General features: G+C 52.2%; 1 protein-coding gene across 2 annotated transcripts in view; it reads left to right on the top strand.

Annotated features, from left to right (window-relative positions):
* The first annotated feature begins 827 nt into the window (after positions 1-827).
* PLXND1 (plexin D1) overlaps positions 828-19,320 on the top strand; it is a 71,153-nt gene continuing 52,660 nt past the window's right edge. For both annotated transcript variants that reach the window (XM_085072190.1, XM_085072191.1), the window contains exons 1-2: positions 828-2,268; positions 17,888-18,064. In XM_085072190.1, the coding sequence (XP_084928316.1) occupies positions 937-2,268; positions 17,888-18,064 (1,509 nt within the window). In that variant the 5' untranslated portion in view covers positions 828-936. The remainder of the gene's footprint in view (positions 2,269-17,887; positions 18,065-19,320) is intronic.

Here is a 19,320-nt window from a genome sequence, read left to right on the forward strand (position 1 = left end):
ATCTGCTGCAGCATGCGTGGCCCCGTCTACCCCCATCCCGGGACAGACCCTGGCTGTCCGTACAGCCTTGCCCAGGAGTTCTCCTCAGTCTCAGGCATGTCCCCTCACGGTGAGGAGTCTGTTCACACACCCGCACACGGGGAAGAAAGCAGCAGGCATGAACCCGCGCAGATGGACTGATTCCATGGACGGGGCACCGGTTCACAGGCTGTGCCCCACATCATCCCCGTGTGCAATTTGGGAGATCACTTCCCTGTCTCCACAGTTCAAGCGACGCCCGTTGGAGGGCGGAGGAGACGCGCAGGCCGGTCTGTGCTCCGCTTTTCACGGAGTCGTGCGGGCAGAGCCGCTCCAGGGGTGAGGCCGCACCTCACCCCCGCCCGGTCCCCGGGGAGCAGGAGAGCGGGGATTCCGGGGAGGGATGTGTGGGCTGCGGGGGTTGCGAGGGGGCTATGGGGGCGGCTGTTCCGGCTCGCCGTGCTGTTCCGCAGCTGGCAAAAGTGCTTCTTCTCCCGCCCCTTCCCCCCGGCCTGTCCCACTCGACAACGCGAAGGAGGCAGAGGAGAGGGAGGAGGACAGCTCGGAGCGGCCCGTCCTGCTGCGCGGCGACATCCCGTCCGGAGCCGCCCGGTGCTGCCCAGTCGGCGGCGAGGGGGACAGCGGTAACTTCACCGTACGCACACGACGGGCCCGCCGCACCGGGACGCGGTGAGTACCGGTGCGGAGGCGGGCGCGGGGGCGGGCGGAGGGCGGGGGCAGGGAGGGGGCGCGGCCGCGCGCCCCACCGCCCCCCGCCGCCCCCCGCCGCGGCCGCCACTTCCCGCGGGCGTCGCTCGGCGGCGGGCGCTGCCTGCGCAGGAAACGGCCCCGCGCCCGCCCCTCCCGCGCCCGGCGACGGGCACATGCACTGCACGGCGCGGCGGCGCGGGCGGCGGGATGGCTCCGGCTCCGGTCCCGGCGGCAGGCGCTGAGCCTCGGCCCCCCGCGCTGCTGCCCTTGCTGCTGCCGCTGTTGCCGCTGCTACTGCCCGGCCGAGCCGCCGGCCTAGAGGTACAGCGCAAGTTCCTCTCGCCCACCCTCACCAACAACTTCGCGCTGGACGGCCCCGGCTCCCGCGTTTACCTGGCGGCCGTCAACCGTCTGTTCCAGCTGTCGGGGGGCGAGCTGGCGCTGGAGGCGGAGGCGGCGGTGGGGCCGGTGCTGGACAGCCCGCTGTGCCATGCACCGCAGCTGCCGCAGGCCTCCTGTGAGCACCCTAGGGTGCTCACCAACAACTACAACAAGATCCTGCAGCCCGACCCGGAGCAAGGCGTCCTTGTCGTCTGCGGCTCCATCTACCAGGGCCTCTGCCAGCTGCGCAGCATGGCCAACATCTCGGCAGTGGCCGTGCGCTTCCCGCCGGGCGGCAGCGACTCGGTCACTGTCTTCCCTAGCATGCTGAACGTGGCGGCCAACCACCCCAACGCCTCCACCGTGGGGCTGGTGCTGCGCCGCGGCGGCGGCGGCGGGGCGCGGCTGCTGGTGGCCGCCACCTACACCGGCTTCGGCAGCCCCTTCTTCCCCCGCAACCGCAGCCTGGAGGACCACCGGTTCGAGAACACGCCCGAGATCGCCATCCGCGCCCTCAACGCCCGCGGTGATCTGGCCAAGCTTTTCACCTTCGACATCAATCCCTCCGACGACAACATCCTCAAGATCAAGCAGGGCGCCAAGGCGCGGCACAAGCTCAGCTTCGTCCGCGCCTTCTTGCAGCGCGGGGCCGCGCAGCCCGCCCGCCGCCCCTACGCCTACCTGGCGCTCAACAGTGAGGCCAACGCAGGCGACAAGGAGAGCCCGGCGCACAGCTTGCTGGCCCGCATCTGTCTGGGCGAGCCGGCCGAGGCCACCCTAAACGGCAGCGGCGAGACCAAGAAGCTGACCGAGTCCTACATCCAGCTGGGACTGCGCTGCGGCGGCGCCGCTGACGCCTTCACCCGCCTCGTCTCCGTCTTCCCGGCGCGGGCAGCTTGGCGCAGCCCCGCTGCTCCTGACGGTCTGGCCCCGCCGCCCCCCGAGGAGCTGCTCTTCGGCGTCTTCGAGCGGGCCGGAGCCGCCGGCGGCCGGGGGCGGCCGCAGTCCGCGCTATGCGTCTTCCGCTTCGCTGAGATCGAGGAGACGATCCGGGCCGCCCGCAACTCCTGCTTCGTCAGCCCGGCCGCCGGCATGGTCACCGTGCTGGACAGTGTGGTGCAGGGCACCGGCCCGGCCTGCGAGAAGAGGAACATACAGGTACGGCGGACGGCGGGCACCTGCCGGGGCGAGGGGGCGTGGGGAGCCGGTGGTCGGCGGGGGACAGCGGCGCCGTCCCGTCGTGGCCCGTCCCGCGGCCGCTGCTGTCTCCGCCTCTCCCGAGCGGGAGCGCATCCCCCGCTTCCCCCGGGCGGGCGGCTGAGCCCTACACCCCGCTCTCCCCGGAGACCCTCCCGCCTTCCCGGCGACAGCCTCATTCCACTGCCCTGGTCGCCGGAGCTCCGCTTCTCGTAGGTGCCCTGCGCGGCTGGGTGTCAGTGAGCATCGCCAGCCCTACGTCCCGTCCCGCGGCGCGCAGCCCTGCCAGGGACCGCACGCAGGCTGCCTTGGCTGCCCGCGTTCGTGGCAGAAGTTAGCCATTGTCACAATTTGTTAGAGAGTGGCCGTAAATACTAGCGCGAGACAGAGTTGCCTCTTCCTCTTTTCACTAAAAATATGCGATGCTTGGGAAAAAAAGAGAGGAAAAAATGCTGCTTTAATGCTGCATTTCCCCCTTCCTCTGGGACGGGTGCACAGCCCGGTTCCATCAAAGATCGTGAAAACATCTGTTAGATTTCAGAGGCGAGATTGGGCTTGGGCTTCCCTGTGCAATGCCAGTGGCAAAGAGAGAAAGGTTTCCCATGGTAACCAGCGTGTTTAGTGTGGCATCTCCACTCTGTGGTAAAATATGTAGTCTTAATGCACTGGTTCATAGACCTACTCTAGCAAAGTTGAACAGTTTTTCCCTGGTGGCAAAGTACAAGCTGCCTGACAGCCAGGAAATCTAGTAGTTTGAGCTAATTCCACAAAGACTGGGTGCATTAAGCACTGGGAGCTCAGTCCTGACACCTTGGCATGGTCATGGCTCTCAGAGGACTCACTGTGAGTCAGGAATCCTGTTTACAGGATGTGAAGGCACCTGCAGTTCTTGCTGGCTGTGGCTGATGCTCAGCATCCTTGAGGAACCCCTCAGCTCCTGGCAGGATTGAACTGTTTCTACCAAGGGGGGTCAAGCACCAGCATCAAGGCTGAGACTGCTGGAGGTGCTTGGGAGGTGAACAGCCTGGTTGTAACTGCAAGTCAGTGGCAGAAGCACCCATCACCCTTGAGCTTCCCCAGGGCTCCAGGACTGCTGAGGACATACTGGTTTTTCTAACTTTTGTTCAGTAAAGAAAATAATCATGACTAAAGCTGGTCTATTGATGTTGAAAGTATCAAGTGCTGTATCCACTAAGGTATTTGTGTCCAGAAAGATATTTAGACAGCTAATTCATGAGTGGCTCAAGGGAGATTAGGCAAAAAAGAGGTTCACTCCATCTTTGGTCCTGGCCTGTCGCGCTTTCCACTGTAATGTGTGTTCCTGGTAGCACCTTCCTCTCCAAGTGCTCCCTGGGTAGGCAGGGAAGGTGACCAGAGCCTGTTGTCAGTGATGCTACAAAGGCTGTCTGAAAAGGGTGCTGTGTTCTCAAAGGGATGAGCAGCAGGGGATGTGAGGGTCAAGGGCATGAGCTGGAATAACTGAGCACTGCCAATCCATTGGGAGTCAGTGGGAACCCTCCGTGTTTGCAACTGTGGCAAAATCAGGCTGCAAGAAAATTTGTTCATGTGGTGAGAGCAGTATGACTGATGAGGATATAAGGTGGATGGGGAGACTTTGTTCTAGTACCAACTGACATTCCTGCTGTGTCACTGCCTAGAACCAGTCGTTTAACCCAAGGTACCTCAGTTTCCCACATACTCCTGTATTTATTGTTGTTCAGAAACCCGACTCATGTAGTCTCAGATTGCATTTGTAAAGCTGCTTTGAGATCCTTTGATGTCAAGTACAGCAGAATATAAATGAAGCATAATATTAATATTTGTTCATGCCTAATATTTCTATAATTCCCACTTATTTAAGGCATATTCCTCTAAAACCACTGTCTGAGCCTGCTGGGAAACCATCCTGCTCATCAGGAGAGCTTTTTTTTTTTTTGTCTTAATTTTTAGAATTGCCAACAAGTTAACAAGCTGTTTTCATTTTCAAGTCCCAGAGTGGCAGTGTCAAGAGAAGAGTTGTAATAGTGTCTTTCTTTGTGCTGCAAAAACCTAACATCAATTTCCACCTTCAAGACAGTGAAATACTCTAATACATTTTGTGTCCCAGCCCTGGAAATGCATCAGGAAAATATATTAAAGCAGCAGCTGGTCTGGCAGCGCAGATCAGTATCTATCTGTCTTCCCACTGTAAGCTCCACTTCACTTTAGTGGGTTTCCAGTTTTCCCATTGCCTGTGCTCACTGATAGGTGCTCTGGTGTTAGCAAGTGTAGCTCATTAGTTCTTCCTGAGGACCAGGTAGTCGGATTTTAATCTCCTTCTGTAAGAAAAAACCCCATAATATTGGCCTGGTTCATTCCAAGCGTGTGTTCAGCTGAAATAGTCAGTTGTTACAAGTCTAGACCATAGGCTGTTAGGTGTAATGCTCTGTGAAAGGAAAATCATTGACCCTTTGTGTGCTCTCCAGTCTAATTGAATGCTCCTCTCCTGCACCACTTGCTGTGACTCAGCCAGGGAGCTCCAGCACTTACCTGCCAGTGAGGGGTTTTGGGAATGGGCACTCAATACACCAGCCATCCCTGTCAGTCCCCACGCATTGCTGCTCAGTGCTGACTGATGCGGGGCAAGGCTCCTCACCACTCAGGGCTGTGCTATGAGGTGAGGCTGGCACAGAATGAGGGCCTTTGTCCCTGTGCAGGTTGATGTGGTGGCAGCCACTGGTTTGGCTCCCATTGTGACCAAATGGGGTTGGCCACACAGGGGGCTGTGGAGGGTGGGTGAGGCAGGTGGATCTGCTAGGTGCCTGTTGGTCTGCATTCCCTGGGTTGGGCGAGGGGAGCTGCCAGCTTGGCCTGGAAACAACCCCTCTCTTTGATGGAAATGCTTACTTGCAATTAAGCACATGCTTAACGGCTTTATGTGAGACAAGGAGAAAATGTGCAGAGGAGGATGGTCTGGGTCAGGAGTGGGGGCTGTTGGTTCTTCTCAATGAGTGTTGCTGAAAAGTCACGTACTGAGAAGATGAATTCACAGTGGCAGCTCGGGGAAGGAGGATGTGTGAGGGAAGGATTTAGGTTGGTTGGGTTCTTGCACCTACAGTGAGTGGGTGGGTGAGCTCTAGGATTACTTCCCCTCAATAGAAATAGTTTTTTATAATGAATTTTGTGTTAAATGCAGCTAAATTGGAATACTTGCATGGAATTGCTGCAGTGTTTTGCCTACTCAAAGCTTGTGTGGAATTTGGACTTGAGCCCCCAGAAGGGGAGTAGGAGCTCTCTGAAGCAAACTGCCTGTAACAGTATTTGCAGCAGCACGCTGACAGAGCTTACCAAATTCTGGGGACACTGCGTGGATTTATAGCTCATTTTTGAGCTATTCTATCTCAGGAGGATCATAGCCCAGTGAGTTTGAAGGTTTTACTGGCTGCATGGCTGGAGCATGGCACAGCTCTGGGATGCTGGAGCCATTATGAAGGCAAAGCAGGCAAGAGGCCATCCTCAGCTTCTGGCTGGCTCAAGAGCAGTGGCCATTTAGGCCATCCCAGCACTGTCCCCCTTGGTGCCACTGAAAACAAAAGTCTGCCCGGCTATTCCTTTGGTCATGCTGCATCACAGCCACATCCCAATGCAGCGAAGCCCCCACAGTGTCCTCTTGCCACTGCCCCATCTCTCGATGGGTGTTCTGGCAGAGGACATGGCCAGGCACCTTTGTGTGCACACTTTGCTGTGACGAGCAAACTCACCTGAGGAAAAGCTGAACTGGAAACAGCATTCCATGCTCATGGCTGCGCCAAACTCTGTGATTTCTGCACTATCCCAATGGTCTCCTAAAAACTCCTGCAGAGGTACAGAAAGCAGACTTGTATTCATTAGGTCTAGATTTGCTGGCTGGGGAACTACATCTCTCTTGGGAAATGTTTTGGGGTCTGCAACTCAAAAAAGGCTGAAAATCCAGTTTGTTTCCTCTGCTGAAAACCATAGGCATAGTGGCATGGGATAATGATGTGTTTCAGCATTAATTCTCAAGTCTCTGGCTCTTGTGGCTTTGTGTCAGATCCCACATGGTCACTGAACACAGTGTTTGGGGGTGTAATGATGAGATACCCACCAGTGAGCTGTACTATAATGGGTTGTTAAATAAAACGAACTCCTTGGGTAGACTATATAAACAGTCTCTGTATATGTGTGTGCCTGGGCATGGAAATGTGGTTTAAAACCAGTCAGAAAATGTTCCCAAAGAAAAAAAAATCCCATGTACACATGGGAATATGACAAAGCATCTACTTACTGTCCAAATATACTGTGGCATCTCCATGGGATTGGGGTTTATAGGAGCCGAGTTACTTTGAAGTGCTGGTTTATACTAATTCAGAAATTCCAAACATGAAACTAAATGTGCTGTAACCCTACATATACTCAAATAAATCCGGAGGATTAGCCACAGAAAGGAAACTGGGAATTTACACTTAATTTCTTCATTTAAAATGAGGCAGGAGTTCTTGTAGCAGGCCTAATTTCCGTGTTTTGCAGTGCAGGCTGTTTGAAGTTGCTGGCACCACCCCAAGGTACCACTGCCCAGGTACTGCAGAGGTGCCCCACAGCCGTTGTCACCATCATCTGTTTTGCTCTGGGATGTTGTGTTACAGGCAGTGGGAGGTCAGTGTCCTTCCAGCTGCCCCTCAGGGACTGGGGTTGAGGCTGCCTGCGGAGGGGCTGGTGGACCCAGACTGTCCCCAACAGGAGGTTTAAGCCACAGCCTGAGCTTTGCCTGGCTTTGGACCCATCCAGAGCATTGCCTACCTGCTCTGTCTCTCACCTGGTGCTAGTGAGTTGTGGTTAGCTGTTGGTTAGGTTTTCTTGGGAATTCATGTAAAAATACAACCTGCTGCTGCACACAGGCAGCTATGTGCTGCCTGTTGAGAGCTGTGTGAACACCATCCTTCCTGGGAAGGCAGGCTCAGCTCTGTGGGCTGACAGTGCCTGGGGGCTCTCCCACTGCCAGGGATGGCATTGCCCTTGTGCTCTGTGCCAAGCAGGGGAGTCTCTCAAGGAGTGAGTCGGTGCCCCCGAGCTGAAGGTGGGTGGTGGGAATGCTTTCCTGGGGACCCCAGGGCTCATCCCCACTTTGCATCTCAAGTTCAAACAGGTCCCAAGTTGCAAAGTTAAAATTCGATCAAAGTGGCAAAAGTTTCTGTTCCTGGAAATGGGAAGTTGTACTGCTTTAGGGAACAGAAACCAGCTCCTCATTGTGGCACAGTGCCTGCCTGCTCTGGGAGCCCAATGCTACTGGCTGGTGCTGCCTGGGCGGGCAAAGTGTATGCCAGTCCCTCGGCAGGGTAGGGGAGTCCCAGGCATGCTGCCGATTTCTGGAGAGGTCTGCCAACAGCTGTCTGTACAGGCGTAGTCATTCCTGGTACCTAGACGCTCGACTAGAATTGATCCGTTGAGCTTATCAAATCCCCTGTAACTAAATAACAGTGTAGGTGGAAAATGGGAAAAGGGTCATTTTGGCTAAAGCCAAGGGTTTTCCAGGGCAAGTGTTTGACTCCCACATGTGAATGTGAACCCATTCCCCAGGACCCGCAGCAGATGCAGACTCAGCTGCAGGGTGTTGGTGGATGGAAATGAAGGGATTTGCCATCTCTTTTCTGATATTTCAAAGTCTCATTTAGAGTGATTGAATGAGAAGATTGCTGGGGCTGAGGGCACCTGGAGAAGTGAATAAGGCATCGTGAGATGTGTATGGGTTCCCAGGGATGCTGTAGGAACACCTTACTATGCCTTGTAAATCCCAACAGGTATCTGTTCAGCTTCAATGTTGTGACATTCTGATGTCCTCTCCCAGCAAGGTGTTGGAATCATAATAGGTCAGAGCTCCTGGATGTGATAATTTAATGCAAACACAGGGTGAGTTGGAACTGGCAGTGATTGGAAACAATCAGTTATAATCACCTGAGGAGTGCCACCATACACCACCTACAGCAGCGTGGCTGTGCCTCCCAGCCAGGCTCGTGCACGGCACGTGCCAGGGTGGGCTGTGACTACCAGTGGCTCCCAGCTGCTGGGGCTGTGCACAGGCATGAGCCACTCAGCTGCACCAGGGAGCAGGGATGGATGGGGCATGTGACTGCTCCTCTGTGCTGGGAACGGGATCGTTGGGTTGTGTGACTGCTCCTCTGTACCAGGCATGGGATGGATGGGGATTGGCCTTCTTGACTGGAGGAAGAAATGACCCAGGGGCTGGGGTGAGTGTCTGCTGCTCGGTGGCATTGCCCCCAGTGTCCTGCCCCAGGTGGAGCCGCAGGGCTGTGCCTGCAGCGTTGTTACGACCCCATGCACTCAACGTCCCTTTGGCGGGGTGAGCCCTGGGTACAGTGCAGCTCCTGTGCTGGGGCAGCATTGTTGTCCCTGTTTCATGGTGGGGAGGTAGGTGCTCAGGTACACCTGATTGATGTCTCTGATCAGAAGAGTGGCAGTGTCAGGGTTTGGATTGAGGTCCCAAGTGTTTCTGTGTGAGTGTCCCCAGCACATATCCCTCAGGGCACAGTGTGGCAAGGGACCAACAGCCATGTCTGCAGGAGGGATCTGCATAGCTATTTCTTTTTTGTTGTTGTTTTGGTGGGTTTTTGGTGGTTTTATTTATTTATTTATTTTGATTCCTCTTGGGTTGGTAAAGAAATGATTGGAAATCCTTATTTTCAAGTTGGACTGTAACACCTTGCAGTAGATGGAGGAGGTGGCAGACTGTCTACAGCATCTCCCACTTTGAGAGGCCAGTAGAATTTATTGATGTTTTTGAGTAGAGGGAGCAGTACCAATTCCTAACATCTGGAGGGCAGCTCTGCTGGCAGTCACTGTTCTGACAGAGTGAGGCTGCTGGGGTGTGGGACGGCTTGCGCCCGGGAGGGCCCAGATTGAGCAGGGCCCAGATAAGCCCTAGTCAGATGTGATGTGCTGATGAGCAGGGTGGATAGCAAAGCCCATGATGATCTTGCCTTGATACCCACTTAGTGTCAGTGGGACGTTTCCAACACGGAGAGTGTGTGCTGGCTCATTATGCAGGTCTGTGGGGTTTGGGACTAGGATGTCTCCAGGGAGCAGGGATGTGGTGGCTGTGGCATCCTGCAGCAACAGGGGTGTAGCAGTGACAGCACAGATGGTCTAATTTGCTGTTGCCAGTCCCTGTGCCTTTCTCTCCAGTTTGTCAGACCTGTGGGTAAGCGCTGCGTTTCAAGGTGGGACAAGAGGCTCCTCAGCTTGGGCTTCTTCTCCAGTGGGCAATGTGATAGGGGTTAATGTGGATAGTCAAGCTCTTTTTCATGTTAGAGTGCTTGTTCTGCTGTGCCCCTCCTCTGAAGGTAACATTGCTAGAGCTACAATCGCAGGTTTACTGCCATGCTGCCAAGAGTGCTGCTGTGGGAGGTGGGGAGCTCTGGTGAGGTGGTCAAGCCCAGGCACAAACCCTAGTGTAAGTCCCAGTCTCCAGTGAAGCTGCAGGCTCGTGTTTGCATCTGCTGCCATGGAACCTGTCTGACACTTTGCCAGCTACTGGAACAAGGCTGCCTGGTTTTGGGCCTGAACAACTGGAGGGTTGTTGTTGTGACAAGACGTGTGCAGGTTATGTATCGCAAGTGGAACTACAACAGAAATCTTTCAGTTCCAACCCAGAAGCAAAATTGTGGTTCAGAGGCACCAGGACTTGTGTGCTGTTGTCTGTGGTTCCCCAAGGCTGGTAATTGTGTTGTGCAGGATGGGGGCTCGGGTTGGGCTTTTGGCAACCAGTGTAGCATATCATTAAATGGGGAACAAACTGGGACTAGATGTCTGCTTGAAGGGACAGAAATCTTTTTTGTTTGGTTTGATGTGTATGGGTCTCTGGATTAAGGCAAGGGGTGAAGGACTGGGATGGATGCTCCCTATGCATCCTTCCTGGATTTCCCAACCAGGACACTGCTCTGGTCAGCATGTTGGCAGCCTTGGTTTTGGGGCTGTCTGACTGTGGAACTGCAACTTGGCTGTCATGTGAGCTTGTCATGTAAGCTGCTGGAAAAAGATGTCAAGTTTTGGGAGGAGCTGGGGTTACAATGTTACATCCCTGGGATCTCCTAACTGTAGTGTCATTTCCTGCTGAGATTTGGTATTGCAGAAAGCTCAGTGTGTCTTTCCAAAAAGCTTTGGAAACTGCAGTTTCTACAAATCTTGAAGGGAAAATACAAACTGATAGACAAAAGGAAAGCCTTCCATGCTTTCACCAAATCAGAGCAGTGCTCAGTTGCTGAATCCAGTAGGACCACTGATCTGTAACGACTTTTGAAATTATTCCAGTTATACAATTATTATGATCCTAGTTACATAATTGGGAGGGGAGTGGGGTAGGCAGTGTGGACCTCTAGAGATGAACCTGTAGAGATATCAAGAAGCACAGTGCTTTCAGGGCAATGACTGGGGAACGCCTTTTGCTTTGTTCAAGTGCTGCCTGCGAGAGGAGACGGGGTGTGAGTGTGAGGGCTGGCCACAGGCCAGGGAAACCTGACTCACACCTTCATCCTTTGCACTTCCATAACCATTTGATTAATCTCTTAACTTGATTTACTTGAATTAATCTCTTTACTTCATGTCCCCAGAATGAATGCAAGGGTTAGAGTGGAAGAAGGGTGCACTGGTGAGCTAGGGAAGTGATGTGTCTCCTATAGACCATGTCTGTTTGTCTTGGTCTCTTCTGCATTTGGAGTGCTCAGTTAATGAGCAAAAAGGGTTTTATTAACTTCTCCATGCCAAGATTCTCCAGCAGGCTGGGTGCTCGACCAAGTGGTGGTGCTTTGTTTTTTGGACTCTGGTGCTGAGGCTGTGGGGCAGGCAATGCACAGGGGGTACCCAGAGGGGGACAGCACTGTGGCACTGTGTTGCTTCTCAGAGGCAGGTTTTACTTAGAATTCATAAAAGAAGGATAGAGTTCTGCTCATTATCTCAGGGTTTAATTGATTCAGCAGAACAAATGAGGAAAACACAGGAAAACATTTACTATAAACTATTGCTAAATGAAATAGATTTGAACTGACACATGCAAAAGACCAGTTGTGTTAGGTAAGAAGTTGTTACTTTAATGGATGCTTTTTTCAGCCCTGACTTGCACAGATATGCCTTCAGAGCACTTTGAGCATGTGAAGTGCTAAGTGTTAGTACTAGCAATAATAAAATAATAACAACCAAAGATCGAGGAGCCAAACTCATGGTTCACCTGGGACTCTTCTCTGTGGAAGGGAGTTTGAATAGTCTGAGATTGGTTGCTAAAGCCAAAGTTCAACATAAATGAGAAACACAGGTTGAGTGGTGGAGGGAGGGCTCTCCTAAGGAAAAAACAGCTACGAAAGTGCAGCCTAAATAAACCAAGTGTTTTACTCTGAGCCGGGTTGTCTGTTGGGTTTCTGAGCAGGAGTGGTTGTCCTTGAGATGAGGCATGCTCAGCTGATCTGCTCAGCCCTTTGTCCCCAGGGAGTGGGAAGAGGAGCTGAGTTTCCAGCAGGGGTGAATTTAAAGGACATACAAGCTCTTGCTGCTCAAACACATGCGGTTCTGACTGTGACAACCCCTCTGGAGTCTGTTTGTTAATCCCTCTGCTTGCCATTCCTGGCGGATTTGATTGTATAATCTGAAGTATTGTATTTAATGCAGGATGAAGGCTAACATAATAAGCTTGACCAGTCTTCCTGGCGGCATGAAAGATGTGCAATTTTAGTTTAAAAACTGCTACTTTTTCATATTTCTCTGCCTTGAGCAGTTCTCCATGCTATTGCACTTGCTGCTTTAGTGACCTGCTGGGGGAAGCACTGGTGGGTGCCAAACCCCCGACTTCTGTGGGCAAGGAAGGGGGACCCATGCTGCAGCTGCCAGGGCTGGGGGAGGCTGTTTTGGAGGAGGGCTGTGCAGGTTCTGTCAGTCACCTGTCCGCATTGCCTTCAGTTTTCTTTTCCAGTTGGGGTCAGCATGACAGGATTGGAGCTGATGGAGTGATGGTGGCCACAAGCTGGGCCAGTTGTGGCTGGAGGAGGGGGCAGAGGAGACTTAGCTCTGTCACTCTGTCAGCTGCAGGCATCCAGCTGTGGTGCCACCACTGGAGCTGAGGCTGAAGCCTCTGAGGACTCCACAAAGCCAGTACGTCCTCCCCGGCACACTGAGGAGGGCTCCCGCCATAGATCCCGCACTCTTTCCTCCCACACTTGACATGACATGGCAGCAGGTTGGATGGCCGTAGGGACCCGTGGTTGTTCAAGCTATGGTCAGGCTTTGGCCTCACTGTAGCAGACTGGCTATGCCTGCAGCCCAGCACTACCCTGATCCTGTCCCAGTCTCTGTCCTCCTGCTGAGGTGGGTTCTGGCAGGCAGCAGCCGAGTGGGTGTATGTACTGTCTGCCCAGGGCTGCTGCTGCCAGAGCAGCTGATGGAGCTTGGGTTTTGCCCGCTGAGGTTATCTGGGGCACTGAGAGCCTCTTCCAGCATTCAAACCCTCACACCTCTGGTGGTTTGAGGTCTGCGGCTGTGGTGGATGTGAGCATGGCTGCTGCTGAGTTGCAGCGGTTTTGGCCTGGACCAGCCCTGCCTTTACCCAGCCATCAGTCCTGTGCTTGCTGTGTGCTGCCTGCTAGCAGCCCCCTGTGCACTGTGCCCTTCCTTACCCTGGCCACCAGTCCCATGTGAGGCTGCCAAGAATGAAATTTAGGACCTGGCAAAGGTCCTAAAGCAAAGGTTGGAATCAAGAGTAGAGAGAGGGAAGAATGAGTTTTATAAGAGCAATAGTTCCATGCAGGGACACAGTCCAGGTAGCTGCTGGGAGCAGACAGAGTGATGTTGGGATAGACCATTACTGGTGTCACATTAGTGGCAGAGTACCCTACGCCAGGGCTGGCATTGCGCAAACGGGCAAAACACAGCAAAACCACTGCCTTCTCACTTGCGGAACTTGTGGTCTAAGCAAACAGTGAAACAAGAATGCAAGTCTCATTTAAAGACTTTTTTTTTTTTTTAAGAATGTCTGCTGTGCTGTGGGGATCCTGTGTGCTGGGGATCCTGGTAAGTCTTGAGAAAAATTTGTCCAGATTCACTGTGTCCAAGATTCTCAGCCTGAGTGTCTTGATTGGCCACAAGCATACATTGATTTGCCTCCTGTTGCCTAAAAAGTATGATGAAGAGCTCTGTGCTAATGCCTGCCCTTGAGCAGCGCTGCAGTTGGAGATTGCTTACATCTCAAATGCCTCAACAGTGGAGTCCTCGTCTGAGGATGACATTTTCCTCCAGGCATCCCAAAAAGCCTGGTTTTCACAGGTCTGGTTGCAACACTGCAGCAGATAAACGCGTGATTGTGTGTACAAGCTGCTGGGGGACAGGGGAGCTCCGGGGGGAATGCTGGGGATGTGTGGTTGGTTTGGGCTCTGCCCAACACAGAGCAGGGCTTGTACTCTCCATTTGCGTAATGCAGCCAGGCTGGCTTGGCATCTCTGGCTGTGCTCGTTCTCCTATGCAGTATTTCCCCACTGGTTTTTAGCCTGTCCCTACTGTTCTGTGGGAGTCTGTGTCCTGCTATTCTCTTCAGACAGTATCCAAATTATTTTGAATATTCTCTCTGCAGTAAGAAATTTCCCCGAGTCATACCTAAATGTTAATAAAAGCCTAATGGTTTATGTTAAGGAAGGCAAGAGATAAAACTAGAGCCCTTTTATCACAGCCTTTAATGGCCTGAAAATGTCAGTTGTGTGGGAGCAGCTGCCAAATTTTGAGCCTGTGAAGATGATGGCTAAGTCCCACAAATCAACAAGTTTGGAGCGGATTATCGGATGCTGGCTGTGTCATTTTCCCAGGACTCCAGGCATGCTGAAGCCAACACTTTAATCCTCTCTGATACGAAGTCTGAAAGGGGCCAGGCTCCCCTTCTCGCTCCGGAGCTGAGGAGCTGCTGCAGCACAGCCAGCATGGCCTTGTGGAGAGTAGGGGCTTGGGGCTTTCCTCTGTGCCACAGCCTCTGAGTCACAAATTAGCTCCAGCTTTGCTTGAGAACTATTTTTAAGGTCACAAACACAGGATGCAGAAATCAGCACATTTCATGGTTTTCCTGAGAGCTGCCTCACCACTCCTCTTCCTCCTTCTGTTTCCAGCAGACTTCCTTCCTGAAGGGACATCCTGCATGCCCAGGGCTGAGGAGCTGTAATGGAAATTCTGGGAAATCACTTTTTATGCTCCTTATAGGCCTGGGATAAAGAACTGAACTCACACTGTGAAGATAGCTGAACTCTTGAGCTCTGATGTGGCTGGAAATCTGTTATCTCTATCCCACTTTGTTTCTGCAATTGCACTCAGGGGTTAATCTAACCATCCTCTTAGCTGTTGCCCCTTGATTTGAATTCATTTGCATCACTTGTGAAGTTTTGCAGCAATGCCACATATTGAGGTGCAGGGGCACAGCAGTATGTCCCCCCCGTCCTGGCAGTGCCTGGGGGACAGCAGTGCTGCTTGGCTGGTGTTGGCTGCGGCTTGCTTGCATCTGAGGAGGCTTCTCATCAGCAACAGAGTGGCAGAGTCAAACCTTTTGGGTGCAGAAAGTTTTGGATTTAGAATCAGCCCATATTTCTGTGAGTTACTGAGTACCCAGAGCGTGTCAAAGAAAAATATAGGCAATACAGTAAATACCCACGGGATGTTTTAAAATGCAGATTATAGAAAGAGATTGGTTTTGGAAGAAAACTTAATGTTTGTGGTTTTTCCACTTCAGGATAGGCAGCTTGATTTAAGATGGAGTGAGATTTAACCCATTCTGCTTGGAGATGGCCTTCTATTCCAATCATCCCCAGCTGTGGTGACTGCCTGGTGTCTGCAGAAGGATGTGACTTGGCTATATCCTGTTTACTGTAATGTGATGGAGTTAGCTGTCCCCTTGGTGCTGTGGGGTACAGGCAGCAGCACAGCATGTCATCCCTTCTTTGGACCCAGGAGAGGGAAATACCATATGTCTCCTACTCATCCGTCTGTTGGAAGAGCTGATGTCATTTGAAGAAAGGTGTTTCAGAGGAAGGATGTGTGCAGCCAAAATAAAGCTTGGCCTGGGTTAGAATAGTTACATCCTGTTTACTGTGGAAAACACTTCACACTGATATGAGCTCTGAAATGCGTGATTTATAAGCAGACAGGCACTGCAGATAAGGGACTTCCCGTGATTTTGGCCACCTGTGAGAAGGCCACGTCTTGCAGGCTGGCAGGCAGTTATGCTGGTCTCAGCTCCTGCACAGCTGCTGTGGAAAGGAGGTGCTGAGCATTCCTTAGGGTACCAGGTGGCCAGAGGGGCCTCTGTGCCTCAGTTTCCCTGCAGGAAAGAGCCTTGTAAGCTTCAGGTGGTGAATATTCATAAAGAGTAATGAAGAGGAGCTAGAGATAATCATCCCTAAGACAAGTAAATAAACCCAGGTGAATTTCTAAATATTTGTTTGTGAAGGGAAGGAACCATTAGATCAGAAACATGAATGGCTTTCCATGTCCTCTGTATAGTATAAAAAAGTTGTCTGGCCCAGTTACAGGGCAAACATTCACACTTGAGAATTTGGGCTTTGATTTTGCTTTTTACTAGAATAAGATGTGGTAAAACTGTGAAATGCATTTATCATTGTATCCACAAACTTGATCCTTTTGTCTTGCTCCTCTATGAACAGAGCTGTAGCTTTGAATGTGCTGCCCCATTTGGCACTCATCTGAGCAGAGGAAGTTTTTCAAATCATTTCTTTGTTGCTCCGTGTCTAGCACAGCCAGTGGCCACAGGGTCTGATGTCTGCTGGGGTACTGGGAACCCAAGGTCAGGGTGTTTTTTTGGAGAAAGACCCAGCCTGTCTCTAGTGGCACTGTGGCTGTGCTAGTCCAGCAGCAGCAATATGAGCCCTGGATGTGTCTGCAGCAGCATGATCCCTGTAATCAAGGGTAGGTGCTGTTGTGCAGAGGTTGCTGTGTGGTGTGGCTGCTCTGCCAGGTAGCCCATGCTGTTTGCCGACCAGCTGCTACAATGCACCAAGGGTTGGCACCCACCGCTCCTGGTGAGGTTTGCTGCTGCCCTCTATCATGCAGAGAAGAGGAGTGGGCAGTGCCATGGCCTGTAGTCCCCGTGCTGACTGCTCCCTGGACCAGCCATGTCCATGGCAGGGAGGTCACCCCCTGTATGGGTCTGTCTAGGGCTTCTTTTCTTCTGCCAGTGCAGGGACACAATCTCTCGCTTCTGCATACAAAGCCCCATTACTTTGCATACATTCTGGATTTTAGCACCTTTCTTCCCAACTTCTCCCCAGGAATGTGTTGCTATGGTGTGGCACCAACACATGGTGGTGGCTGGGGGACAGATGGGCATGAGGAAGGCGTTGCACCCCAAAGCAGGGTCTGCGAAGAGAGATCCTGCCCAGTCTCACTCTCTATCTGCAAAGCCTAAAGATTTGCCTAATCTTCTGAACTATCTTGAGAGTGGAGAGACCTGAAGTTTTAGCCTGGTTGTAGTAATGAAATAGTAATGATTACAAGGGAATTAGCATCCAGACCTTGGTGCAGCCTGGGGAGGGAGGACTGTGCTGGGCAGGCTGGTGGTCACCTTCTGCCTGGTGGAAACTGTGCTCCCGTTCCCTGACAGATACAGCCTCAAATCCCTGCATTTATTCTGCTTACATTCAGACTTCTGTCAGCTTCTGTGGCAGGGCTACGTGTGTTATGACTGGATTCAGAAAGGCATAAATATGCTTTGTCCTCAGGGTGTGGGCTGCAACCCTCCAGGCATCTCTTGCTGGAGTTCTGTACAGGTACTTCCCACAACTGGGGCTTGGATTGGGTGCTGGTGACCTGTGGATACCTGCTGCTACTGGAATGCCAGCCCTGCCAGGGAGCATGACAGCATGGTCACAGCCTTCCGTGGGCTGAACCTGGGGTGACACTCTAGATTATGTGGTAATGGCCCTTGAAACGTGCCTGTTATGTGAATGGCTCCAGCTTCACCCACTGCAGCTCAGAAAAGCTGCCACCGGAGTGACAGCAGGTGAGTTGTTGGCAGTGAGACTGTTGTGATGTTCAGGCATTGTTGAATCCATCCAAGTTGTCTGAGCAGAAAATGCATAAGAATCTCAGAGGATTTGGAGTGAGGGGGTCATAAATCTTTGGTGCATCTTGGCAGGGCAAGATGAATATGAGGTGTCAGTTCCGCTTGCAAATGCTGCTGTCATGCAGCAAATGCACTAATTAATTTAGCATAGGAGAGTCAAGTCTGTTATCTTGCTTTAGGCCAAACAAATTTTGGGCCTGCTTATAAACACAGGTAAATGACAAGCCCTTAACCACTGTCCTCTGCCTTTGCCCCTTGGCACCTGACATGAGAGCCCTGCCATTGGCCTTGTGCCCCATGTGCCAGCCCAAGTTAGTCAGCTCACTGCCCAGGGCTAGTTGCATTTTCCTGTTCTGTGACTCAGCAGTGAGGACCTCTAGGAAGGCAGAGCAGAGCTGTGAGAAGTCTGTCTGTTCCCCCTGCTCCTGAAGGGGGATGCTAAGGGAACCTACTGATACTTGTGTCTTTCTACAGCTGCAGCCGGAGCAGCTGGACTGTGGAGCTGCACACCTTCAGCACCCACTGGCCATCGTGAACCCTGTCACAGCCACCCCCATCTTCACCTACAGCGGCCTGACTGCGGTGGCAGTGGCCAGTGTCAACAACTACACTGTCGTGTTCCTGGGCACGGCCAGTGGAGGACTCCTGAAGGCAAGTGGGGCCCAGCAGCATCAGCATGGGGCAGCAGATTTGGGGACAGGGTGGGTGTCAGGGCTCCCCCTTCCAGCACCTCTGGTCTGCCCAGAGGATGGCACCTGTTTTCTACTTGGTCTGAGCACCTACTTCCATCAGGCAATGAAGAAGTCATTGGGTACTGCCATAACCCAGTAAGAATAATACACGCTGCCTGATGACTGGTGGCTATTAATCACTCCTTAGGGCTGCCATGCAAGCAGTATGTTTTTGATGAACCCCACGCTGAAAATGCTATTGTACAGCATTGAATTATTAATTAATATTTTATTAATTATATCCATGTAATTTTTGTATAATTATATACACAATAGGATATAATTTTAATGACAATATTTTATTATTATTTTAATTATTTAAGTTATTAAAATTATTAAAAGCTCTTCTAATAAATTTTCCCTCTGAGCTGCTGGCTTTTGCAGACTCCACGTAGACAGGGGAATCATAAAGAGATGCTTCTTCACAGCTGAGTCCAAAGCAGGTGTGAACCCATGGTGGTGTCTGTCCTAAATAACATGCCAGAGGTGATGCAGAGTGATGCAATGCCCTAGCTCCGCAGTCAGGATGCAAGACCAAGCTCTCAGTAACCTTAGTGCTTGAAGTTTGCAGAGAAAGTTTTGATTCCAGGCATCCACAGCAGTCTGGTAAACTCCCAGTATCAAAACTCCATAGAGGAGAGGGGGAAAAGGCATGGAGCTGATACCTGTTTTGTCTCTGCCTGGGGGGACTGGTGCATAATGTGGGATATTGGATCAAAATGCTTGGATAGAAGAAAACTTACCCGGTCTCTTCCCTTGTGTCTAAGTGCTTCTGGCAGAAGTGTGGGAACAATCACAAAGGAACTCCCTGCTTTGATTTTTGCCCAGAGGGGCAGGTAATTTGGGAGGGTGGGATGGAGCTGGCATTGGGCCAGATGTAGTCGGCTGGGGGGCACATGCCACACGCAGCGCAGCCTGTTCACACAGCATTAACAGCTCCACTCCATTATCATCTTGGAGAGACCAGCCTTATCTGCATTGCCTCCATTAGGGAGAGGCTCCTGGCTACCCTGTGCTGGGATAATTTGCTCAGATAGCTGTAATCTAATTCCACAACACAGCTGCATAACCAGAAGCCCTTTTACCTTCAGGGTTCCTTGCTCTTTGGCACGGGACGCAAGATACTTTGACTGAGCAAATAATTCAGATTTGTTGCCTGAGAAAAGACAGTAGAGG

Source organism: Lichenostomus cassidix, chromosome 12 (assembly GCF_008360975.1).
Source record: "Lichenostomus cassidix isolate B80296 chromosome 12, HeHo_3.0, whole genome shotgun sequence".
Classification (NCBI taxonomy): domain Eukaryota; kingdom Metazoa; phylum Chordata; class Aves; order Passeriformes; family Meliphagidae; genus Lichenostomus; species Lichenostomus cassidix.